The sequence below is a fragment of the Miniopterus natalensis genome, chromosome 8 (genome assembly GCF_054644295.1).
Source record: "Miniopterus natalensis isolate mMinNat1 chromosome 8, mMinNat1.hap1, whole genome shotgun sequence".
NCBI classification, from domain to species: Eukaryota; Metazoa; Chordata; class Mammalia; order Chiroptera; family Miniopteridae; genus Miniopterus; species Miniopterus natalensis.
In genome coordinates, this window is record NC_142088.1 from 3,199,402 (window position 1) to 3,225,234 (window position 25,833).

Sequence of the window (25,833 nt, forward strand, 5' to 3'; positions counted from 1 at the left end):
CTGTGCCAGCCTCTGGCCTGGGTGTGAAGTTGGTGCAGAGAGTAACCGGACCAGGGCTTCCCTTGGTCCTTCTGCAACCCAGTATTTTATGATTTTTACACGAGGCATTATTTTCAAAGCTGATAATATGTGAAAATAAAATAACTGCGAGAAATATCGTTATTTTGAATTAGTCTTAAAATATATACATTTTCAGAGCAAAAAATAAAAATAAATAAAAGCCATTCCAGTGACTTACCTTATTATTAGTAGATTTTTCTCCATTACGGTTCATGTGTTTTATTTGATTTTATTGGCAATCTCTTTCAGAAGACCCTTGAGATCATTTAGCTTGGGGAGGGGGGAAGAAAAAGAACGGGTCTCAAGATCGACTTTCCAACGTTGAACCTTAAATTATCGCTCTGTAGCTTTTCCGAGCCACAGACACGCAGAGCAGACAGCGAGGGCGGCGCTTGCCTGGACCGGGTCAGAGTGAGTGACGTGTGCCTCAGGCCCCGCCCATCGCTGCGTGACGCGCATCTCAGGCCCCGCCCACCAGAATGACGTACATCTCAGGCCCCGCCCACCGCTGACTTTCCGCGATCCCGTCACTAGCAGAGGATCCTTTGCACCAGTTAGCATTAGCTTTACTCAAATGCAAATCGCTAGTGATTCCTACATAGAAATAATGAATTTTAACAACACTGAGAGATAATACTTTTAAATAATGTAACATGTAACGGATACTAATACAGTTAGAGGATTCCCCTGGCTGGCAACAATTACAACATCAGAGTGAGAGTAGCAGGAACAAGAGGCACTGCCGTGCGACAGTGTGTCTCTGAAAACGGCCGCCACCAGGCCCTCCCCCCCAGCACGCGTGTCCCTCCCACGCCACGCAGGGGGGTCCTCCTCCCCCACCTGGATCCGGGCCGGCCTGGGGCTGCTTTGATCAACAGACCCTGGAGGAAGGGACACGGGTGCCAGGTCCAGTCCTGCTCTCCCTGTGCCTAATGTTCACACGTGTGAATTCACGCATCTGCAGTGCCCTTCAGATTAAATAGGTAACAAATGAGAGGGGCATCGAAGCCTAGCGCAGAGGCTCTCAGGCTCCGGAGCCTCTCTTCGGGCCTCTCAGGCCTCCCCTAACTGCCAGCATCTTACACCTGCCTCTGCAGCTGGGCGAGGGACAGGCGGGCCGTGAGACAGACAAGGTTTTGGAAAGCGTGGGAACAGGACTTCAGGGCCCTGTGGGCTGGAGCGTCGGAGAAGCAATTCCGCTCCCCCGCCCAGACCTGATGCGCTGAATATGGACAAAGTCCCATCTGTTTTTTTTAATAATACACTTCTCTAATTTTGGACGATAACCACCGGCCTCTCACTGAAAGCTCAAAGATAATAGAGATGAAAATAGTGTTTCTTAAACTACAAACAAACCTGTACCTTTGTATCCAGCTGTCTAAACCGATGCTTCATTCTTCAAGGGAGAGAGAGAGAGAGGGAGAGAGAGGGCTATTAGGCTCCATTTCCAGTCTTTTAAAGAACAAATACACATCATTTTCATTTCCAACTAAATCAGCGTCAGCTGCATTTACCTTATTAAACGTCCTCCCTAAGACCCAAAGGAAGCGGAACCCTGCCCTCACCCCAGTCAGAGGTGCAGCACATAGGTGATACCTGTGCAGGTGGGGAGCCGGAAGGTGACCCCGGAGGTCCCCCCCCTCCCTCCCTCCCTCCCGAAGCCAGGGTCTCTGAGTCTGGAAATGGAGAAAGCTCGGGGCTCCTGTTTTGTTAGAGAGAAAGAGCACGTGTCCCTGCTCCCCAGTGGTCGTGCTGAATCTCACACACGGATTTGGGCGCTGCTTGTATTTGCTCATTTAGAGCGAATTTTGAGGTGGGTTTGGAGCGCTCAGTATCTGTGACATCTGACCATGAGCCCTGCAACCGGCACGAAAAGGCAGGTCCGCTCCTGCCGGCCCTGCACAGCACGTGGTGTGCGGACCATCCGTGGACTCGGTGGCTCGGCCAGTTCTGTGGGACGTTTAGAACTGCCCCGTGTGACCCATAAAGGACGCCCAGGACTTCTTGGGGACAGGCTGAGACACATCAAGCAGATGGCTTTCCCAGCTTCTAATGTCTCTACTCCATCATAGAGACGCATGTGTGGCACCTGCCAGGTGATGCCCAGTGCTGGTTACCTGAGGGTCTTCCTGGACCCACCTCTGCAGCCGTGGCAGAGGGACCTATGCTCTTGGCACCTGGTGCCAGGGCCCTGCCCTGCCGGCTCCAAATACTCCTCCCTGCCCCCAGGGCCTAGAAGGGCAATAGGGACGGCAGGCTGGAGGTTTGCCCCTTCCTGCAAGGCTGGCCCACATTCCCTGTGTCACCCGCAAACGCCCGGGTACTATCTTTGGGTGCTACTGCTCTCGGCTGAAATCCTCCCTACGGGGCCGCTCAGGGGGGGGCCTGCATCCCGCCGGCTGGGCCCACAGGGGCGCCGTGCAGGGCAGAAAGGCAGACATACTCCTCTGCGGCGTCGCTGGCCTTCGTGTTGACCTTGACGAGGTAATTTTCCTTCATGACGCCCTCCCACGCCAGGGTCTCGTTGTCTTCGTTTGTGAAACCTCGAAGGACGAGACAGAGAAAAGCATTTAAGTTGCTTGTTCTGCCCCTCGCTCCTGAGTCAACCCCGGCCCGCTTTCCACCGCGGCGGCGCCAGGAGAATCGGGTTCGTCCTGGGCGGGTCGACGCCACTAATGCTACCTACTCACTAGTGACGGCTGCAGGGAGATGGGGTACTAACGGATTTCCCCGCCGCGTGAAACGGGAACCCAACCTCTGTTCTGAACAGAGGGCCACGCAGAGCCTGCCCCTGTGTTTTGTGACTTAGCACAACGGTCTCGCCAGGGAATTCGGTTCTTGTTTCTTTGTGTTCCTCCTCTGTCTGGGTGACGTAAAAGTGCCACCCCGATCATGCTGTTAAATAATTACTGATGGGTTGCCTGCCCTCCGCCTAAGGCCGGGGTAGGAAGCTTGAAGGAGAGGGAAACAGGGCCTGACATCAAGGCCACCCCCCGAGATGTGAAGCCTGGGCGCAGACCTCCGGGAGATTCTCAGGTAGCACCTTTCCCTCCGAGGGCGGCCTGGGTGGCTGCACCACGGGCCTGGGCGGTTCCCGCGGGGCCTCAGCTCAGCGTCCCGCAGAGCCGCGCCTTTCCCACGGCAGGCAAGCGGAGGCGGAGCAGCGGCGCCCTGGCCAGTGTGGCTCACAGGTTAGAGCGTCGGCCGGCGCACCCAACGGCCTCGGGCTTGATTCCCGGTCAGGGGCACGTGCCCGGGTTGCAGGTTCCATCCCCGGCCCCGGTCAGGCAGCCAATCGCTGTGTCTCTCTCACATCAATGTTTCTCCCCCCCCCCCCGCAATTACTCATGAAACGCAGCCGTTGGAGGAGAGTGGCAAAGGAGAAGCCACTCGGCAGGGACACCCAGCCTGTTGCAGCCGGGAGCTGGACGCCTGCTCCCCGCAGCAAGGGAGCCGGTGGCCGGGGCGCGACCAGGAATCCAGCGGTGAGAGGCCCTGGCTCCCGGAGCAGGGGAGGGAGAAGGCCGGGGCGGAGACCCGCCTGCCACCGGGGTTTGTCAGGGCTGAGGCGGTGGATGACCACGTGGGGGACAGAACTCACTCACCTGCAGACACGCTGACTCCCGCCTTCCGGGGGAAAGGGGGCCCCAGCAGGGAGAGTGTGCCGAGTGGGCCCCGAAACCAGAGGCTCGGGGGGAGCAGCCCCCAGGGAGAGCGCTGCTGTGGTGAGAGGGCGGCCAGGCCACCGCTGGGCGACCCACAAAGTGCCCGCACGGCAGAGGGTCAGTTTCAAACATGTGCCAGGCCAGAGACCACTGTTTCTAGAAACGACTCCTGCTCCTTCCCCTCCCTCCGTCCTGTGCGGAGGGTCAGCCACGGCCACTGGAGAGCGGGAGAGGGGGTCAGAAAGGCCAGGACGAGCCAACGGCCCCCCCTCCCAACAACTCCACCAGCTGAGGGGCGGTGAGCACATGGGGGTGGCCTCCCCCCTGAATGGCATTAACGGGCCGGGTGACGATGTTGGACTGTACATTCTGATTTCTAGGTTGAAACTGTTTTACCAAGTGACGTCACTGTGGGCTTTCTAATTCCTCAAGGGCGGCCAGAGAAGTCGTGAGCCCTGCCCGCCGGGGTCGAGGCTCACGTTTCCCAGAGACTAGATTTCACAGCAGCCGACGGCAGAGCATCCCGTAAATCACGCTTGTTCGACCCACTATTTACATTATTACCATGTCCATCCCGAGGCCATTCCCCCAAATAGGGGCCCCGGGCAGACGGAACAGGGGGTCTCGTGAATTCCTGGGCTGGCCCCCCGCCCACGCTTTAGGGACGGACGGGCGCGAGCGGGGCGGCGGCTGAGCGAGCCCTTCCTCGGAGCGCGGCCGGCAGGCCCCTGGCTGACCCTGCGCCGCCCCGGCCCGGCCCGGCCCCGCCCCACTCACAGCAGGCCAGCGGCTCCACGGGCCTCTCCTTGCAGCAGCACCGCAGGCACTTCTTCGCCACCATGTAGAAGTAGGCGAGGACCACGAAGGGGAAGGGGATGTTGAGGCGGCTGCAATACTCCTGCACCAGGAAGTAGCGCTGGAACTTCCACACCTGGTCGTTGTTCTCCTGGACGGTGCCCACGGTGTAGCTGGCGGGACAAGGGCAGGCCTGAGCCCCCGCGCCCCTCACTCAAGGTGCACGCGGTCACTCGCTGCCCAACACGGTCACTCGCTGCCCAACACGGTGCTACTGACCGTAAGCTATGACCCTGGTCGTTTCCGTCTGGACTGGGCAGAAGGCCACACTGACATCGTGGCCAGAACAGCTCAGCACCAGGCACTCTCCAGGTCAAGATGGGCCAGAAGGGGGTCTGGCTTTTAGTGTCTGTTCTGTTTATTTCTCTTCAATCGCACACACACATGCAAAAGTCGAATGAACTCAAAAATTATTTTTATTTCAGGACCTTTCAAGGAGTCTCTTTCTTCATTCGTCTATTGTTATGTTAGATACAAAGAGGCCCCAGGTGGTGCCGACTCTCTCGGGAATCCTGCGCCCTCCTGTGTATCAAGGGCCTTAAAAATGTTCACCCCTCTGACCCAGTGACTTTACCTGTGGGAATTCCGCCCAGCACTAAGGGGTACTGAGGAGAGACAGTATGTGAGCGGACAGACAGACACACACACACACACACCCTAAGTAACAGCTGTCCCCACCTCCCGCCCCAACAGAAGGGAACAGAAATGTTCAACTGAAAATATGCCTCACACATTGTGGCTAATCCATATGATTACATCAGGCACCCTTTAAAAATTATGTGTATGACTAGTTTTTGTATTTTAGGAAAACACATCATATATAACAATTAGGCTTGAACTTGTACTTAGCACGTCGTCTCGCTGTAGAATCACATCTGGCTAAAGTGAAGGCCCTAGCTGCACTTATAGAAAAAGTCCCCCGTCCCTGGCTCGCATGGATTCGGGCCAGTGCCCGTGAAACGAGGCTCTGTGTGCGCACAATTCTCGGGCTGCCTCCTGCCACTGCTCCTTTGCCCCCGGGGAGGGCCCAGGTGGCAGCAAAGGGCCTCCAGCTGGGTCTCCGTTTCCTCTGCACCTGAGGGCACAGGTGGGTCCAGAGAGCAGCTTCCTTTCCTGGCCACACGGTAAAAACCCTCGTCACGTCCCAGGGGGTGCAGGCGAGCTAGCTGACGACTGGACGCGAACACCCAAAAGCTGCTTTGCGTAAGGGACACCTTTCCGGGGTTGGCCCGTGTAAGGTTTGCTTACACACTGAGGTCAAGAGATACCGAATGTCGAGGCTTCCGGATGGTTCTTCCTCTCTCAAGACCCAGCCGAAGGGACACGAGGGCTCTCAGGGGAAGGCTGAACATCGGGCCCGGCTGCAGGCTGCTTTGCTAAGACAGCTTCGATGTTCTTGAGACACTTTTCCCTTTCTGTGGGGTCTGGGCCTCGCGTACCCCCTTCCCCCCCCCACTGCCGCAAGCCGGACGTTCCCAGCAGCTCAGGACCCTCTCTCCCACCCAGGCTGTCACCCACCCCGACCCACCTGCTGCCCCGTCCCTCTGCCAACCAGTGTCGCCCAAGCACCTTCCCTGCGAGAAGTCCTACAGTGCTCCTTCTGACTCAGCGTCTCCAGCGAAACCCTGTCCTCGGCTCCCCCGCCGGGCTGGAGGGAGATTTGTGGTGATCACCGAGCCCTGTCTCCCGGGACCACGTGAGCACCCTCGTGGGAGCAGGAGAGGGGGAGTTCGCACGGCCCCACGGAGAGACACGCTTTCAGAAATCCCCACACTGGCCGGCCGGTGTGGCTCAGTGGTCGAGTGTCGCCCCATGACCTAGGAGATCTCGGTTCGATTCCCAGACAGGGCACATTCCCCGGGGGGCCGGCTTGATCCCCAGCAGGGGGCATGCAGGATGCCACCGATCAATGACTCTCATCACTGATGTTTCTCTCTCTCCCTCTCCCTTCCTCTCTCTGAAATCAATAAAAACATATTAAAAAAAAAAAAAATCTGCTGACACTGAAAATGTTATCAAGAGATACCGAATGTCGAGGCTTCGGAGAGCCTTGGACAGAAACGGAAGCCAGCCGCTCGCTGAAGGAGCTCCGCCCGGTGGCCGAAGAACAGAGGACGGCCACGTACCGAGAACATTTACGGGACTCAACATCGTCATGACCCGCCACAGGTCAAAGAGAAACGTAGGATCGCGACAGTCGCGAGGCCCTTCTGATTAGGAAGACAGAAGAAGCAAAGCGGTAAGAGGTGAGGAGTGGGGGGACTGTCACGGCCGAAAAGGAAGCGCGGGCCCAGGGCTTCGGCCAGGAGGCTCGCTCCGGGGAGATGAGCGCGACGTTGCCTCCTGGGATTCGAAAAGTGGCTATTGGAAGGATATATATTAGAAAAAATATCTCAAGACAAATGGCTAGAAAAAAAATAAAGGACCCCCCCCCTGCAGATCCATACAAATAAAACCACGAAACGTCACCGAGAAACAGCACATAAGTGAACCAACAGAGGCTCGCGCCAATTTTTCCGGGTGGTGAGATACCATTTGTCTAAATGCCAGCTTCCCCTAATGATTCTCCAGAGTTAACATCATGACAATAACAGTCACGAGATTGTTTTTGAAGGAGACAGAAAAAGGATTTCAGAAGACGGGGCCTAGCGCCTCCATGTGATGAAATTCGCGCGAAACGCCAGGAGAGCCTGAGTAAGAGTAACGCGGGGTTGTACAGCAGATGTCCAAATGATTTTTTTCAAAAGCAGTAATTAAAGCCATTTGGTAGTAAAAACCAAAATAGAAAGCTCGCTCAGCGGACCAGAATGAAACGTCGGCAAGAACGGCACAGAGGAAAAGTAGGCGCGGAAACAATGGCCGGATTTTAGAAGAAACTGAAATACGAGGAACTCGCCGGCTAGGCTGCAACCTGGTAAGGCCCCCCCGAGGCTTTTCGCAGCTTCCACCGGCCCCAACTAAGGGCCTCAGTCCACCTCAAAGGTGACAAATACATTTCAATTTGTATTCTGCTGCGAATCCGTCTGTCTGTGCCAGGTACTCACGACGACCTCCCTTAAAGCCACAGCACGAAGCCCAGGTCCTCCCACGGAAACTACCACACAGGGCTCCTTGAAACTCTCCTAAGGAAGAGGAAGGGCAACTGAAAACCGTGATTTTCTAAGTGAATGAAGAAGAAGTGCCAAAGGCAGCAAAAATACTTAGAGCCACCATCGCCTTCTCCCTCGGCCTCGTCCGACGTACACCCCGAAGGAGAGCCACCCCCCTGACTCTTCGTATTTGTATTGAAACTGAAATTCCTAAAGCAGCAACTACATACAGGATGGGTCCTTGAAGCTCCAGAATCCACCCGCCCGAGTCCCACAGAGAACACGAGCCTGAGGTTGGCCAACTGCACACGGTCCCCGCCGGGCCAACGTCGCGGCGCTTGGGACGTTACTAAACGGAAGCTAAACACCCAGAGTCTGGATGTACCAGAGGGCGTCACGGGCGCTGGTCTTCCGACACAGCTAACGGGGACACGCTGTGTTTTTAATAGAGTCCCTTTGAGGCCCCACCCCCTGCGCACAACCTGTCCCCTGGGGCCCCGCGTAAGCTCCCCGCAGGGCACGGACACGCACCCAAACATGGCGACCAGCAGGTTGACCAGCAGGATGTTGGTGGATAGCATGTAGATGCACACGAGGGGGATGGTGATCCACTCGGGGAACCGCGGCAGGTTGTGTTCGTCCAGCTCCACGCACAGCGGCTTTGACTCGTTCCCGGTGAACGTGCAGTGGGAGAAGTCGTACGTGGTCCCTGAGGAGGCGGAAGCCGGAGGCCGCGTGAGGACCGCCGGAGGGGCAGCGCTGGGCCCCCCGGGGGACGCGGGACAAGGTCAGGCGGCGTGTCGGGCGCGGCTCTAAGGCGCTTCATCCGGACCAGGTGCAAGCCTTGGAGCCGGGCTCTCCTGTGCAATGAGTGCTTAGGGAGCCCCGGCTCTGGAAGCAGCAGCCTGGCCCCCGCTGTGCCCGCCCGGGCCCGGCCAGGCTCACCATCCACGTCGCTGGGCACCTGGCCGAACATGGCCAGGTAGGGCTCGTAGATGACCGAGCGGAAGATCCACCGCCAGCGGCGCTCGTTCTGCCGCAGGATCCCCTGCCTGGCCACGCCGAAGGCCATCATCCACACGGCGAACAGGAACAGGAAAAAGAACACGTCGACCAGCTGCCGGGGAAGACGCCAGGGCCGAGTCAGGGCAGGCCGCTCGGCTGGCCTCGGGGGGCGCGGGGTCCCAGGGCCCCGGGGACCCGGGCCACCCAGCGCTTGCTCACTGATTTTAAACAGGGCCATTGTCGCCCCTGGGCCTGCGGACCAGGCTTAAAATCGACGGGCGCGTTTCTGTTTGCAGGTCCCCAGACCAGCTCAGCCGCAGAAGCGTTCTGGTGAGGAGCCCGCCGGAGCTGGAGCTGGGGCACCGCTCCTCTGCCTCCCTCTCACGATGCTCACACTCTTTAAACCCCTACCTTAGCCCCTTCGTGTTTGTGGGGATTTTTGTTGTTTTTTTGGAGAAAAATCAAAGCTATCCTCTTCAACAAGAACGCACGCTTTGATTTCTTTGAAACGTTTTGCGCCCGTGGCATGACTCTGTGGTGACTCGATGCCTCAGACATGCTTTGAATGGAAACCACAGACTCGGAGAACCTCCCGCTGGAAAGGAACCTCCGGATGAGCTCATCCCAACGCCCATCTGACATGCAGACAGTGGCAGGACGGGCCCAGGTCATCCGGAAAACCCGCCCGGGACAGCCGCGTTGTCTTGCTTGGTTCCCTCTGCTGAGTGGTGAGAGGGAGCTTCCCCTCCACCCAGATAGAAGACTGAACCCCTCCGCTGGGTCAGAAGACTGAACCCCTCCGCTGGGTCAGAAGACTGAACCCCTCCACTGGGTCAGAAGACTGAACCCCTCCGCTGGGTCAGAAGACTGAACCCCTCCACCCGGATAGAAGACTGAACCCCTCCGCTGGGTCAGAAGACTGAACCCCTCCACCCCGATAGAAGACTGAACCCCTCCACTGGGTCAGAAGACTGAACCCCTCCACCCCGATAGAAGACTGAACCCCTCCACTGGGTAAGAAGACTGAACCCCTCCACTGGGTCAGAAGACTGAACCCCTCCACTGGGTCAGAAGACTGAACCCCTCCACTGGGTAAGAAGACTGAACCCCTCCACTGGGTCAGAAGACTGAACCCCTCCACTGGGTAAGAAGACTGAACCCCTCCGCTGGGTAAGAAGACTGACGCTCCAGCCCTGGCCTTGTTCCCGCCCCTGCGTCTCCAGACAAACGTAACGCCCTCCTAGGACCTGCTGTCCACGTCTGGGAAATGGGGGTGGCAGTCCCGTTCCTGCCTGTGTGCTTAGGGAATGAAGACCTGAAGACACGCGAGGAAGCGTGAGACCTACATAGGGATCCTCAGTAGCGGCTCACTGGACTAGGCCGTTTCCTCCTAACGGTCATCTTTTGTTCAGTTTCTACCCGGAGAGGCCCCTGGTGCAAGCGCAAACCTCACTGACTGTAAGATGCAACGGTCCCTCTTGGACAAACCCCCCCCCCCCCGTGGACGACGGAAGGAACTCCGTCGGGATACAGCAAGCGCGGTGACCCCCAGAGGCCCCCCCCCCCCCCCGCTTACCATCCTCTGCAGCATTATGATCTTGGGCCCCAGGTTCCTGCTGACCGTGAAGATGTGGATCAGCCGCAGAGTGAAGATGATGTAGTCCAGGCAGAAGATGACCCGTCCGGAGTACAGAGAGGCTTTGTTGGAGGAGTGGAGCCTGAGGAAGGCGGGGAACAGCATTCGTGAGACGCTGACGAGACATTTCTAAGCTTTGTTTCTAAAAATAACCCAACAAAGGTGAAGAAACGGCTGGGAGTCAGGGGGGACTGAGAGTGAGGAGAGACGGGACATGGAGACCACACCCACCTGTCACTCGCTGGAGACAAAGGCCATGGGCTCCGGCAGAGCAAGGACGCCACACGGAACAGAGCGTTCAGAGGTCCCGGCCGCTGCGGTCCTTCACGCTCAGACACTACCGCCGGAGCCCCCCCCCATCACTGCCCTTCGTCCATAAGGACCCCAGTCCCCACCCCAGCCCCGCTGCCTGGGACTTGCTCCTGCCGGGTTCCCCCTGACGAAACTTAGCCCGTTTGCACCAAGTCATCCGATTAGCTAACTGCCTGCTAGTGTGTGAATTGAAGGCCGTGTGCACTTTCTCGCTGGGATGCTCTAGAAGTCGCAGCCAGCCAACCGTGATTCGCATGCTGGGCCTCAACCCCAGCAGAGAGGGAGGTTCCTGGGGGAGGAAACTGAGCTTTTGCTCCCTTCACACTGTAGATGGAGCAGCGACTGTCACCACCTCACTCTGGGGGTAACCGATGGTCAGACTCCTCTGCAAAGGGGCATCCGTGTGCCACTCAAGCAGAGCCCAAGCTCCGCCTGAAGCGATGTGGGGAGGGCGGCCCTGGAGGGAAGCGGTGCCGGGTGGGCCCCAATTTCTCTATTCTGCGACTGCCCATTGCTTTTTGCCTCTGACCGTGATTTTAGATTGTTTTCCCAACGTGATTGCGTTTAGATTGGAAATACGCTTGGAAGGGGGGGGCAGGCGCCATAACCAGCGTGCAAGTTGAAATCGAGGGCGTCTTAGAAGGTTGCCTGGCCCCAAATGCACACGCCGTGCGATATCTGAGATCCTCGCCATTCTCCACTCTCCTCAATTTCTAATTCTCTCTCCCCAGGGGCTGGAGCGCACCGTGGGAAACCGTGAAGAGCCCCTTTTCGACTACAGGTCCCCAGGAGGGGAGCGAGGAGACAGCTCTACGCCGGGGCGCCGTGTCTCCGAGAAGCAGAGAGAGCGGCCTTCTAGAACAACCTCTGCCGGGCTGGGGAACAGGCTAACCCTGGGCTCGAGCGTCAAAGATCTTTCCTTCGCCCCTTCTTCCGAGAGAAGCCCAAGCCGCCCGCAGCTGGGAAAAGCCGTGAGGGCTCCTTACCGAAACGCAATCCCTGCGATGAAGTAGAAAAGGCCCAGCGTGTCCATGACGTTCCACAGGTCGGTGAAGTAGCTGACCCCGTTCATGTACCACTGCAGCACAGGGGACAGGCGGGGACAGGGCGGGGCGTGAGCGGCCTGCACCCCGGCTTCCAGATCTGCGCGTGGCCACACATCCCCCCCAGCTCCTTTATGAGCCAGCGGCGGGCCGAGGGAGCCCGACGTGCCGGAGCTGTTCCGGGGGCCGGAGCCAGTGGCAGGGGCGCTGCTGTGACTCACGTTGCTGACAGTCAACGGGAGGGACTCGCGTATCCTCACGGCTCTTGAAAAATGAGCCCACAGAGAGTGAGCACAGCCTGTGGGGTGGGCGCGGGATCACGGGCCCCTGAGGCCACGGCGCAGGACGCGCACTGCGCAGCTCCGGAGCGATGCTCCCAGGACAAGATCTGTGCATTTATTGTAAGGCTTTCCTAACACGCAGCTGTGTACTTATTGTAAGAACTTTCTAACGTGTAGCAGTAAAGCGTCTTGATAAAAAAGGAGCCATTGCCCTGGCTAGTTTGCTCAATGGTTAGAGCGTCAACCTGTGGACTGAAGGGTCCCGGGTTCGATTCCGGTCAAGGGCACAAACTTGGTTTCAGGGTCCATCCCCAGCCCCAGTCAGGGCTCATGGGGGGGGGGCAACCAATTGATGTCTCTCCTCTCTCTCTCTGTCTCTCCCTTCCACTCTCTCTGAAAAACGATGGGAGAAATATCCTGGGGTGAGAATTTTAAAAAAAAGGAACCTTTAAAAAAAAAAATGCGCAAAGGTGCTCTATGCGGCATCTATGTGGACAGCTGTGGCCACAGGAATGAACGACAGGAACGGCATGTGCCTCGGCGCCCTCCTGGCACAGCTGGCATGAACTGGCCACGGTCTCCTGGAAGAAAGCCCGTCGGGACTACGCAGGGATGGAGAGGGACAAGACCGTCCTTCAGAAGACAGCATCTGGCCAGCCTCCCTGCCACCCATGCGCCGGGCATGGGTGATCCCAGGGTGGTCATCTGACCCCCCATTCAACCATCTGCTCAGAAATGGTGACTGAGAGCCCGCAGGCTCCACACGGCTGTGCCAGGCTCCCAGGACTCAGAGACAGGGTTCGAGGTGCAGTGCCGCTGGGAAAAACAGGGATTAAACGTTTTATTTTAAACGTGATAAAGGGTGAGGGGGGTCAGACCAGAGCCCCAGAGAGCTCAACTCAGATGAGAAAACCACCGGAAGGCAGGAAACCTGTCCCCAGGGGAACAGGGCACTTTTCAGTCTTAGAGAATGAGCTCACCAAGATAGGCCTGTCTGATACTCAGATATTGCATTTCCTGTTTTGCAGCTGAAACCAAGGCCTGGGGGTGGGTGGGGGGTGGGTGTAAGGAACTTGCCCAAGGGCAGGCGGCCAGCACTCGGCAGCCTCGGGGGCCTGACTCTCAGATTCTTCCCCCTACGTGACCCCGCTTCTTCAGATCCCACAGGGGCCCAGGGGCCCTGGTCTTGGGGTGTTATAAAAGCATCACTGGTCTCCCAAGAAGTAGTTCTTTCCACTCATTTATAAACACAAATGGTGACTTTCGTGGACAAAGGAGGTAACTGCATTAGGAAATCCAGCACCGAGGAGACTTAACAAGTCTCCCAGGTCTGAGCAGCCCTGGGGTTAACCAGGCTCAGAGATGACATTCGACCTCTCCACTTGGGTGGTCTCAGTGACACCGGGTACCACCCACTGAGAACCATCTACAAGAAGAGAGTGGTCAGAACAGGCCGTACCTGGCCCGGGGCAGGTGGGTGACCCAGCCACCCCAGCTCAGCCTCTGTCCCTGAGACTCGGCCTGGGTGCTGGGAGAAGCCTTAAGTAGATCGGTTCCGGGCTCAGGGGCGCCGCTGCAGTGATACAACACTTTAAAAAACGAACAGAGGTCTCTTTTCTGAACGGAACGCCAGGTCTGGGCTGTATTCATAAAGTCCTGGGGCCCTACTTCATCATATCTTTTGGGATTTGGGGGTTCAAAGGGCCCCCAGGCGGCACAGTGCTCTCCACCAGGGGACAATGGAACTACTTTAAACAAACAGCCACGATCAGTTTCGTGGACCCGAGAGTTATTTAGTGACTGTATTGGAGCTTAGTGACTGCCTCGGTTAAAAATTCCAGTTTAGCGCAGGGGCATCTGTCCCCGGGGGAGGAGACGTGGGGATACACGGGGCTTGACACCCAGACACAATCTATAACAGTCACGTCCTCCTTGGGTTTGGTTTTTTAACAGGTGGGAATGGGGTTAATTAAGGCTGCACCAGACCCTCAGAACGGCAGGCCGGTCGGAGGGACCCAACCCAGGGGAGGATGCCCAGGGCAGGAGCCTGCAGGCCCGAAGGGAAACAGCGACCCCCAGTGGCGAACTCCCTTCACGACAAGGCCCTTCCCGGCTGTGTTCTGCAGACTCCGCTCAGACCAGGGCAGGGCTGCCCTTGAACCCACGCTCCCAGCCACACCGTCGCCTCAGTACACGGTGTTGCTGCATGGACGCGGCCCCCCTCAAATGCCACTTGTAAAAATAAAGAGAAGAGCCCTGGTCAGTGTTGCCCAGTGGTTAGAGCGTGGGCCGACGTACCGAAGGGTCACGGGTTCGATTCACGGTCAAGGGCACACACCTGGGTTGCAGGTTCCATCCCCAGCCCCAGTCCGGGCCTGTGCAGGAGGCAACCAATCGATGTGTCTCTTTCACATCGATGTCCCCCCCTCCCCCCACCTTCCTTCCACTCTCTCTAAAGATCAATAGAAAAAATATCCTCAGGTAAGGATAAATAAGTAAATAAGAGAAAAAACACCTGCACAGAGCTATAGGTCCTGGTTATCCCCCTCCGGATCAAACATCGCCCATTCTGAAGGTAGGCATAGTGGCCGGGGCTCAGCCAGGCCCTGTGGGCATCACCTCCCCGCCTCCGGACCCAGGAGTGGCAAGTGCGTTGCTCACCCAGCACCTCCGAGGCCCACTTCCCTCCCTGAGGTTCCCCCACCTGCCCACCATCTGCTCCCACCCAGGGTCTCTCTTGGGCACCACTTCGCACAGCACCTGCCCAGGGCCCTTCTCCCAGCCAAACCCAGCTGTCCTGAGTCTCCTCCCTGCAGGACCCGAATGAGTGGCTGAGTAGTTAAATGTACGTCTGAATTTGTACATACGTGTTTGTGACTTAAGGACGAGTTTCACTGTTGCCAGTCCCCTGGGCCAAGGCCCCAGTAAATGTAAGACTCGCTCATTGGGGGTGGCCCTCCTCTCCTTGGCGGCTCCTGGAGGGGACCCCCCCGACTGTCTCTAACTGATAGAAAGCTCCCGAAGGTCAGAGATATCTGCTGCTTCATTGCTGTATCCCAGCCTCTAAAGTAGCGCCTGGCACATAGTAGGGGCTCAGTAAATAGGTGTTGAAAGACAGGATGCGTGAATGAGCAGGGTCTCCCGGCATCCTCCATCCAGGCCACCTCTGCCCTCCAAGGCAGCCCAGGGCCAGTCCTCCCTCTGGACCTCGTGGCTCCTTCAGGTGCCCGGAGGAAGCAAACAGTGTCTGGACTGTCACTGCGCAGCTTCCGGGTCCTGATGCCCTGGGGGAGGCGGGGTCGGGAACGGGACTGGCGGAGAAGTGTTGAGAGCATGCGGGAATGGATCGGTCCCCGGATTTGGGTGTCCCTGTGCCCAGGGAAAGTGTGGACACAGACACGCACACAGGGAGGGCGCCCCGAGGGCCTGAGGACAGGGTTCCGGGGACACCTCTGTGAGTCAAGGAATCACAGAGCCTGAGGCACGCCCAGATTCTCCCTCACAGCCCTCGGGAAGAGCCAGCCTCAGACAACCTGATCTTGAGCTTCAGGCTTCCAGAAACAAGACTGAGCTTCCGCCGCGTGAGCCACCCGGCTGCGGGTGCCGTGTCACAGTGGCCGGAGCCCACTTACAGGAAGGCACAAGCTGGACTGAGCTGCGGCCTCGTGAGTCAGGGCTTGGGGCTCTAAGGGGGCCCATCTGGGGTCACAGAAATCTCTGCATGTCAGCAGGTCCTGTCCTGGGGGCGAGTTTCTGGTGGACAGAAAGCCACGCTCAACACCGACTTGTGTCATTACCTTCTTCCACCACCTCCACCCTGTGTCCACCCCTCATCTGCACGTCCCACCTACTGGGCAAGGGAAGGCGGACGCCTCCCACCCCTCACACCCAGGGCAGACCACTAACTGGTCGAGACACATCCCCTCCTGCTGAGAACAGACAGAGCCTCGGAGTCCTTCCAGGACTCCTGGGGGCCGGCAGACAAGCCTACGAGAGGCGACATGATCGTTGAAACCAACTTAACATTCCTTTACGAGGCAGAGGCTCTGCGAGGTCGAGAGCGGCGTTCTCCGACCCCCCAGATCTCTTGCAGCACATGGCACCTGGGCCCTACGTGTCGAATGGATATGATGTAGGGTTTGGGCTCGTCTGTAAATGGCTACACCTAAATGGATTTGCTGGGATTGCTTTTTTTATAAAGGTTTGGGGACAGCACTGTTGTTCCCCATCGATATTTATTCAAAAATCAGGAGCTGAGCACCTGCTCCGGGCCAGGCCTGGGCTAACATTTCGGATTCGGTGGTGGAGAGAGGGTGCAAAAAAAAATACAGATCCCAGGAAACTGCGGAAAATCGCCATGAATAATCCACAGAGCCACTGAAGTCCACAGGGTCTCCGTGACTTTCCGACGGGTGGGGCATTAAGAAGCTCTGAGCTGACAGCCCTCCCACTGCCCTGCCACTCCTCCCGCTGCCTCCCCTGGCGACGGGCACTGGCCAGAGCACCGACGCTGCTGGTGGACGGGAGTGACCCACAGCCCGGGGTCCCTGCGCTCCTGGGACCCGCTCTGGCCGCCGGGTGACCATTCGTTACCGAGCCAAGGGCGCGCCCGGTGCTCAGCACCCTCCCGAGGGCTGAGACGCCGAGAAGTTCACGGGCCACCGCCGAACGGGCACATTTATTTGGGGGAAATAATGCCTTTGGGACTTCAGAAGCATTTCTGCCCCCCCCCCCCGGGTGTGAGGAAGCCGCCGCCCCCGAGGGAGGGAAGGGGGCCCCGGAGGGACCCTCCTACCTGTCGCACTTCGTCGCAGAGCAGGACGAAGACCAGCGCGTAGAGGACCAGCTCGGGCAGGCGCGGCACCGGGTGGAAGTCCATGAGCAGCACGTAGGCGAAGAGCAGGAGGAAGGCGATGTAGAAGATCACGTTCCAGGAGAAGACCACGAACGGGGAGGTGAAGAAGGCCACGTAGCGCCACAGGAGCCTCCGGTGCCTGTCCACCGGCTTCTTCCTAGGTGGGCCAAGGGCGTCGTCGCTGCGTCGCGTGAGCCGCGGCCCTCCCTCCGGACACGGACCCCAGACCGTGGCTGGGGCGGGGTCAGGCCCATCTGAGGCGGGCCGGCCGAAAGCCAGCCCGTGGCATTTCGTGGCCAACCAACCCAAATTCCGCCTGCGAGAGGGAGACACGGCCCCACCTCCACCCGTCTGAGATCAAACCCGGGGAGAGCCAGGGATGACCGAACAGGTGGCAGAGTGAACAGCTAAGGTCCCGGCCTTATAGCCCTTTACCCGGGAGCACGCGCACACACGCGCACACACGCACACACACGCGCACACACGCGCACACACGCACACACACGCACGACCACGTGTCTTGGTTTCATACCTGAATGATACAAAGCCACAGCCAACCAAGGGTATCATAAACAGACACAGGATGATCTTCCAGTTCTTGGTGTCTCGGGAAATCTCCCCGTACCATTGCTTGGATAGGAAATTCTACCGGGGAACAGAGACAAGGGACGCGGGTCCTTATCAGGACAGTGACGCTCGGGAAGGTGCGCAGCCTTCCTCCCCGGCCCTTGCGCCTCCCCAAGTAAATAGGGCTCTTTCCCAGCCCAGCTTAGCTGACGTCACGGGCGGTTTTCCATAGGCACCCTGCTAGCTACTGGCTGCGTGGACAATGAACATGGATCAAATCCCACTTCTACGTCCCAGCAGCGCGACCCAGAGAATGTTCCGGGACCTCCCCTGGCTCCTGAATGCTCGTCGGTGCAGGGGGGCGACGTTCACCTCAGAGCGCGCGGTGAAGGTGAAGGGTGATCGTGGGGGGCAGGCGAGCATTAGCCCGTCCGTCATTCCCACCCAGACCCCGCCCGCTGGGACTGTGCCTCCCCCTGCAAGCGGAGACGCTAGGTGCAAACCGATGGGAATTTAAATCGGTGCAGAAAACCTCTCCCCCGGCCTTGTCCTTTCCACACCCGTTTCCCACTGCTGTTCCTACTGACGGGGCACCCCTGAAACAGCAGCCACCTTCCAGAGGTTATCTCACCAAATCCCCTACCTGTAACCCCTGTGTGTGCCCATTTCACAGGTGAGGAACCGAGGCCCGAGAGCTTGCGCAACCTGGCCCATCACCACACACCCGGTTAGGGAGACGGTGGGTGGAGACCCAGGCGCCGAGTCGAGACCCAGCCGGTAACCGAGCTGCTGTGCTGTTTGCTTTGCGGAAACTCAGAGGGTGTCCCCGATCCTGCCCCATCCCCCGAAGCACAGGCCTCAGACGCCTCCGTCTCCCGTAGCACCACCCGCCTTCTCCTGCCGTGGCTTTCACACTGAAGGTGCCATTGGTCGCTGAGAGTTTTCGATGTCGCTAATAGCACCTGACGTAAAGGCACGTTCCTGGCCGTGGCCGTGCGCTGTTTACCTGGACCCCGGGCTGGGCGATGAAATGCTGGTCGGTCGCCTCCACCGCCAGCTCCAAGCAGTTGCTGCCCCCCCAGGCCTCGCAGGAATAGACCAGCAGCTGCTCCGCCAAGTCTTCGTCGCTGCTGTAACACTCCGTGAACAGCTCTGCGGTCACATCAGCACCAGAGAGAGGGGGGCTGAGGCGGGGCCGGCCGACACCCCAAACTGTCCTCCCCCATCCCCCAGCCATCACCGACTGCAAGGAGAGCCAGGGCGGGAGCCCCCTGGTTTGTGAAAAGCATGGAAAATGCCGGGACGACGTAATTCTTTACTGAACACGGGGATCCCCCTTCCGCACCATCCCCAGCACAGCTCCCGGGGAGCCTGCGCCCACGTCGCTCCGCTCGGGGGCCTTACCCACTGCGCGCGTCTCGTATTCGTTGGCCAGCTCCTCGGACTCGCCAGCGGCGTTGATGTCGTTCTTCACCTTGGCCAGGGTCTTCAGGAGCTTGCTGGCTCCCAGGGCTGCCAGGGTGCAGCCCCTGGTCTTTGAGGAGGGCGGAGAAGGTCAAGGTTAATGCGTAAGCCCTTCAAGCGGTCGCGTCCACACTAACCTCAGATGGGGACAGACTCACGGCAAAGGCAGAGATGGTCAAACCTGCACTGATTTGTTATGACTTAAAGCAAAATTTGCAATGGGCAGAAAATCGTCTTGAACGTGGAATCAGCACATGGAAGGAAAATAGTGAGATGAGTGCCCGAGAAATTGACAGTGAGACGTGACAGTGGGAGGCCTGATGACCCACCACCAACTGAACAGCCCAAAGATGGGGAGCGGAGCAGGCCACGGACCCCCAATGGTGCAGGCGGGAAGGCTGTGTGTGAGCTCGGTATTGAATACCCGACTTTACACACTAAAGATGGGGAACGTTGCTTCTTTCCAGCCGTCCATAAATCATTTACAAAACATCGTTAGGTGTTAAATCACAAAGAAAAATCTCAGTAAGTTTCCCAAAGCAGACGTGTCCAGGCCCTACTTCCTGTCCATGATGCAATAAGGCTAGAAATTGATTTTAAAAATTAAATTTAAAAACCTCATGTGGCCCTGGATGGTTTGGCTCAATGGTTAGGGTGTCGGCCTGTGGACCGAAGGGCCTCGGGTTCAATTCTCGTCAAGGGCGCGTACCTCGGTTACAGGCCCGAACCCTGGGCAACCAACTGATGTGTCTCTCTCACATCGATGTTTCTCTCTCTCTCTCCCTCCCTTCCACTCTCTCTGAAAAGCAATGGAAAAAAATATCCTCACGTGAAGGTTAAAAAAAAAGAAAGAAAGAAATCACTAATAAAATAAAAAGAAACCCTCATCGGCAGCAGGTGCCTGTGGGATCGCCCACCAAGCACAGCTCCCTTCCGGGGACCTCTCCTCCCAGACACACCTCCGCCGACACGGGAACAGGCGCAGCCGCCTTCACCCGACCGCAGACGTTCCCTCGCACAGAGGGCGCTTTAGACCAGGCGCGAGCCTGCAGAGGCCCGAGCGGCCCCAGGAAGGGCCTGCAGAGGCTGGACCAACCCCAGGAAGGGCCTGCAGAGGCCGGACCAGCCCCAGGGAGGGCCTGCAGAGGCCAGGGCAGCCCCAGGAAGGGCCCGCAGAGGCCGGAGCGGCCCCAGGGAGGGCCCGCAGAGGCCGGAGTGGCCCCAGGAAGGGCCTGCAGAGGCCGGACCGGCCCCAGGGAGGGCCTGCAGAGGCCAGGGCAGCCCCAGGGAGGGCCCGCAGAGGCCGGAGCGGCCCCAGGAAGGGCCTGCAGAGGCCGGACCGGCCCCAGGGAGGGCCTGCAGAGGCCAGGGCAGCCCCAGGAAGGGCCCGCAGAGGCCGGAGCGGCCCCAGGGAGGGCCCGCAGAGGCCGGAGCGGCCCCAGGGAGGGCCCGCAGAGGCCGGAGTGGCCCCAGGGAGGGCCTGCAGAGGCCGGAGCGGCCCCAGGGAGGCACACGGGCGCGGGCGTGCACTCACCTGCTCCCAAATGACTTTGGAGAGTTCCTTCTTGTTCTGCAGGACGGCCCAGATGAAGAGCGCTTGCAGGGGGTGCCGAGTGATGGGGGACACGTCCTGGGGGGTCAGAGCATGTGGTCAGCAGTGCAAAGGGGGGGCCACTTTAACTGCAATACTCTGGGAAGAGAAACGGGGGCCGGGGGGCCCCAGCAGAGAGCCCCGTGTCCGGAGGCTCTGTACTCGGCGGATGGACCCACCCTCCCAGCACAGGGATGCAACGTTAGGCAGATCATGTCCAGAAGGCTAAGACGGGAGCAGGCAGCCATTCACGTGTCCCTATGCCCTGCGCTTTGAGATTAAGAAAAACCGTAGCCCGGCCAGTATGGCTCAGTGGTTAAGCGTCGACCCATGAACCAAGAGCTCAGTGGTTCGATTCCCGGTCAGGGCACATGCCCGGGATGTGGGCTCGACCCCCAGTAGGGGGCGTGCAGGAGGCAGCCGATGGATGATATTTCTCTCTTTCATCGATGTTTCTATCTCTCTCCCTCTCCCTTCCTCTCTCTCTAAAATCAATAACAACGTATTTTTTAAAAGTTTAAAAAGAAAAGCTGCAGCAAGCAGTTTGAACTATAGCGCAGAGCATGAAGCAGACACGCGAAAACTCACCAGGGAGGCCTGTTATCTGAAGTAAAGGCAGTGGAAAAAAGTAAGAACGCCACCGTGTTCGCTACCTGACAGCAACGAGGTGGGGAGTGGAAAAGGGGGAGGCAGAGAAACTGTTTCGAAGGAAGACTCAGGAGACCAGAGCCCTCAAGCAGACAGTCCTCCCAGCACGTACGTGAAGCTCTGCCTCCGTCTCGTCCCTGCTGTTTCTGTCTTCCTTCCTCAAGCTCCTCCGGAAGTTGGCCACCAGCTTCCAGACGAAGGTGAGGAGGGTGTCGTTATAGGAGTTCTTGGCGATCTGCAGGTTCCGATAGACAAGGGTGCTGAAGTGGTTGGAGAAGAGCTCGGTGAGGACGTCGTTGGTGAGAAACTTCCGCAGGTTCAGGCCGTTCTCCAGGAAGAGGCGGACGAACTTGGGCCTGTCCTTTACGAGGGCCGTGAACATGACCTCCCGAAGGTCAGCGGACTAAAGAGAAAGAGCAGAGAGAGTGCTCACGCCCTGAGCCCAAGAGAGGAAACGCTAGGCTCGTGGCTGGTCCGTGTTTAACGACCAGCTCTCTGGGAGGAAATAACAGACCCCGCTTTGTAGTCCTTGCCAATTCCTGTGGTGTAAATGCTGCCACTACGGCTCACTTCCAGCTGCCAGAGCAGCATCACTGAACCCAGAACTGGAAATAGACCTGGAGGAGCGCAACACGCAGTTTTCCCAGCATGCAGACACGATAGACAGAAATAAGGCCCAGAGCCTAGATAATAATAAATGTAGTAAAATAATTAGAAAGCAATGAGTTTTGACTATTTGTTACCTTTGTTAATAAAATATATTTCATTCTAAGTTTATGTAGCTGAATTTTTAAAAAAATAATGTTTTTATTGATTTTTGTTTTGGAGAGAGAAGAAGGGAGAGGGAGAGATATAGAAATATCGACGAGACAGGCTGCCTCCTGTGCGCCCCCTACTGGGGATTGAGCCCACAACCCCAGCATGTGCCCAGACCGGGAATCAAACGACTGACCTCTTGGTTCATGGGTCCATGCTCAATCCACTGAGCCACACCGGCCAGGCTATAGTTGAATTTTTAATAATGGTGGTATTTAACTACCGACTCCCAAAATCTCTAAAACTTTAGCAGCCCGCTTCTGCAAGCCAGCTGGAGCACGCTCCAACCCCCCACGGTACGAGGAAACTGAGGCGCAGAGAGGTTAAGTGACTGGCAGAGGTTAAGCCGGTCATGCAGATGGGCAGGCTCCAGAGCCCACCCGTACAGCTAACAGTCCTGCCCTTCGCCCTTCCCTGTCTCGGGCTGAGTTAATAAGATTAAGTGCACAGTTCAATGCGTGCCTGAGTTTATGTTTGTTTGCACCGTCTGACCTTACTTACATAGAGCATCTCCCACACAGGGATCCATCCGCAGACCAGTTAGCTACATCCACTTATAATTCTACCTTCCCTTGACTAAATCTTGGCGATGTGCAATAGGGTTGATTAAATGCAAAGACCAAACACAAGAGAACGCTTGCTGCGGGAATGAATAATTTAAAAATCCATAAGCCATTACTTTATTTGCATTCCCTTATTAAAATTGATCACCTGTTAATATAAATCAAGTCCTCGTCATTGATCGTACAACAGAAGGCCTAGAAGCGTTTTCCGAACCCGGCTGCGAGGGATGGCGGTTATGAAACGCGTGCGCCTTCAGATCTATGCACACGTGCGTAAAACGAAATAGGCCCCAGCTGCTCACGAGAGACTCCAATCCATTCAGAGGAGCTGAGAACAAAGACCCACACGGCCTGGCGGGTGCAAGTGTGACGGCCCGTGATTGCTCCCCCGGGACAGAGCTCCCGGGGCTGATTCCACTTCAGTTTACACAAGAGAACGGCGCAGGAAAGTGTGGTTCTGCGACTCTGATCAAACTGAAAGTGAGAAAAGTCACTATATTGGAAAAAATCCTGTTTATCGGACGTGGAGCGTCCATGTGGCAGGTGCTCATTTGCCTGGGAGCCCTGATGCTCCAGCTCTGAGACATGCACTGAGCGTCTTCAGCCAGGTTGCGCTACTTCCCCCGACGCCACCTCGCTGCTGCGATTCTCTGATCGGAACCTGGCCGGGAAGGCGGGGCCGGGTGTAAACCGGGAACGGCTGACTTCGTTTGCAGCTGAGCTCCTTCTGATCATCCGGCGCGTACCTTCCCCATCTTCCTGCCCGTCGGCTCCCAGGAGAGCTGCCCCCTGCACCCGGATGGAGAAGCAGCTCTCACGTCGTGGCCGAGGTTGCCTCCCACGGGCGAGTTTATTTTTCTCTCTTCACAGCAAACCTACTAGGTCAGCTCTGTTGTCCGGGACCTCAGAAGAGGAGAGGGAGGCGTGGCGACTCTGATGGCCCGGGAGAGGGCCCCATACAAGGGCCGATGCCGGAGACCGTGTCAGAAATGGACCGGCCCTGACACTGGAACAACCCAGGAGAGCGGCTCCCTTACCTCCCAGCGGCGGTCGTTGGTGAAAATCTCGTCGTTGGCCAGGTCCAGCTGGTTCCACTCCAGCAGAAGCTTCAGCTGCCCATTCCAGTTATCCTTGTCTTGCTCGTTGGTGCTGAAGGCTGCAAGGGGACAGCGGAGGGTCAGCTCACCAAAGCCCTGGAAGTGAGGGCGAGAACCTCGCGGCCCGGCCGGTTATCAGAGCCACCCCCCGGGGGGTCCTCAGCAGGCCCTCCTAGAAGCACTCACAGCTGTTGTTTTCCTTAATTGTCAGCCATTCTTATCAATATTCTGTATGTCCCCAAGTGTACGATAGGGTCGATTCAGGTGGGGATAACACCTTCCCACTTCCTATCCTAACCACGTAACTGTGGTATGTGGACCTGTTTCCGTAGATTCAGACTCCACGAATGTTGTCTCCCAGGGACCGTATCTGACTCACACTATATCTACATCCACGAAATGATCCCATATTCCAATAGCGTTCTGCTTGTCTTTCCCAGAGCGAATACATCCTGATCTATGTTTCTCTACAGATATAATCCTATTTTAATAGATATTCTTACAACCAGATTCCTGGCAAGCACAGTAAGAATGATTCCAGTAAATGGGAAATGTGTGACTCGCATCTTCCTACGTGGCTGCCCTGCTCTGCGCACCTCCCCCTGCAATCAGGCAGCTCAGCTCTAGCTGGGCTCCGCCCAGGTTCTACCTACTTCAGGTAACATCCACTCTGCTGAGATTCGAAGGCAGCAAAGGTCACAGGTGAGAGGTTTTCACCTGAGCGTCACTCCTAGGCTTCAGGGGTTTTGGAAACCCTGAAATTGATGCAGCATCATCGACGTGTGCGACGTATGTGCGTGCATGTGTGTGCATGTATGCGGAACCCTGGGACAAGCGCCCGTGGCTTTGTGACACCCTCAGAGGCGTCTGAGACACAGAAAACAATGTTAAGCCACTGTCAGAGACAGGTCTTCGAAGAGTCCTGTGGTCGGCTCTGACCAGCATTTTAATGACATAAAAATTTTTGTTCTCTTAAAAATACATAACCAAGGAGATTTAACTCAGCAGCTCGACAGTGGTTACTCTAGCTCCCAATCTAAAATAATCAAGACTAAGCGCAAGGTTGCATTTCAATAAAGCCATTTAACAAATGAAAGCAAGTCACAGGGAGCTACGCAGAGCGGAGGCTTCCGGAGCGGCTGTTTTCACTCACCTTTGTACAACGCGTAGGAAATGGCGTTGCTCACAATTTCGTCCCCAGCTTCTTCCATCTTAATAACTGTCAACAGGTGGGAACTTTCGAGAATTTCTTTGAGCTGGTGACATTTAAAGCACAGGGTTGTCGGCCAACTGGTTTTAGACATTGGGAGCATTAGCAGCATGAAGTTTGCTCTTTCAGTGAGAAATCTTTTATTCCACTTTTAGAAAAATATCATCTACAAGGGAGTTCCAGACCCACCCCCACCCCGTTCCTGTGCCCACACAGTGTAATTTCTAAATTGGGATGAGAAGTCCTTGACCACAGTGAGAATAAAGATTATGCAAGGGCACACATATCAAAAAGCTGAGGGACCCATTAGCCAGGGGAGTGCGTGTGTGTGTGTTTGGCCAAGCCTGGCACATGGTGCTCAACTGTTGAACAAGGGAATAAATGAGGAAAGGGCAACAGGCTACCACAGAAATCACCCACGTGTGGTCATACGGACTTAAACCATAGGCGGGGAGGGTTCAACGTGAACAAGAGCCCAGAAGACTCCATGGTTGGATAAAGAGAGAAGGGATTTGCCGTAACATCCTTTGTGGGGTTTCTGTGATTGTAACTGTAAAACATTTTTTAAAATCAAAGAGCTGGGGGACAGGCAGAGCCCCCGAATTCCACGGTTTCAGGCCTTGGAGGGGGAACCTGGGGAGGAAGTGCTCCCTCTAGAGGAGGAAGGGAGCCGGGGCGCGTAGGGGAGGCGACCGATCCATGTTTCTCTCTCACATCGATGTTTCTCTCTCTCTCTCTCTCTCTCTCTCTCCCCCCTTCCTCTCTCTCTCAAATTAATAACAACATATATTCTTGGGTGAGAATTTAAAAAAAATTATAAAAAAAAGAGGGCCGGCCGGCTTTGCAAACAGACAGACCTGAGTGCAAACCCGTGTGCTCCTCCTTCCCCTTACGGAGGCCTGGAGAGTCGTTTAACTTCCAGCCCCACCAAGAAATTGGTTTGGGCCAGAGCCCAGTTTCAAAGTCGCTGAGAAAGTGTGAAACACCCACAGCTGCTAGTGGAGGTGGGAGCAGGGAAGGTGCTCTCCCTTCCCGTGAACGTGGCTCCCCTTTTTCTTGGTCCTCAGAAGTCTGCC

The 25,833-nt window shown here is 57.0% G+C and overlaps 1 protein-coding gene across 1 annotated transcript in view; it reads right to left on the reverse strand.

Annotated features, from left to right (window-relative positions):
• Positions 1 to 279: 279 nt before the first annotated feature.
• The window catches only part of TRPM8 (transient receptor potential cation channel subfamily M member 8), a 34,919-nt gene continuing 9,365 nt past the window's right edge, over positions 280 to 25,833 (reverse strand). The window contains exons 9-24 of the mRNA XM_016204624.2: positions 24,701 to 24,803; positions 23,488 to 23,606; positions 21,184 to 21,474; positions 20,367 to 20,462; positions 18,773 to 18,902; positions 18,375 to 18,520; positions 17,334 to 17,446; positions 16,742 to 16,958; positions 11,609 to 11,700; positions 10,251 to 10,392; positions 8,615 to 8,786; positions 8,201 to 8,378; positions 4,503 to 4,693; positions 2,504 to 2,603; positions 1,423 to 1,456; positions 280 to 330 (exon numbers count right to left, since the gene is read on the reverse strand). Of these exons, the coding sequence (XP_016060110.2) occupies positions 280 to 330; positions 1,423 to 1,456; positions 2,504 to 2,603; positions 4,503 to 4,693; positions 8,201 to 8,378; positions 8,615 to 8,786; positions 10,251 to 10,392; positions 11,609 to 11,700; positions 16,742 to 16,958; positions 17,334 to 17,446; positions 18,375 to 18,520; positions 18,773 to 18,902; positions 20,367 to 20,462; positions 21,184 to 21,474; positions 23,488 to 23,606; positions 24,701 to 24,803 (2,175 nt within the window). The remainder of the gene's footprint in view (positions 331 to 1,422; positions 1,457 to 2,503; positions 2,604 to 4,502; positions 4,694 to 8,200; positions 8,379 to 8,614; positions 8,787 to 10,250; positions 10,393 to 11,608; positions 11,701 to 16,741; positions 16,959 to 17,333; positions 17,447 to 18,374; positions 18,521 to 18,772; positions 18,903 to 20,366; positions 20,463 to 21,183; positions 21,475 to 23,487; positions 23,607 to 24,700; positions 24,804 to 25,833) is intronic.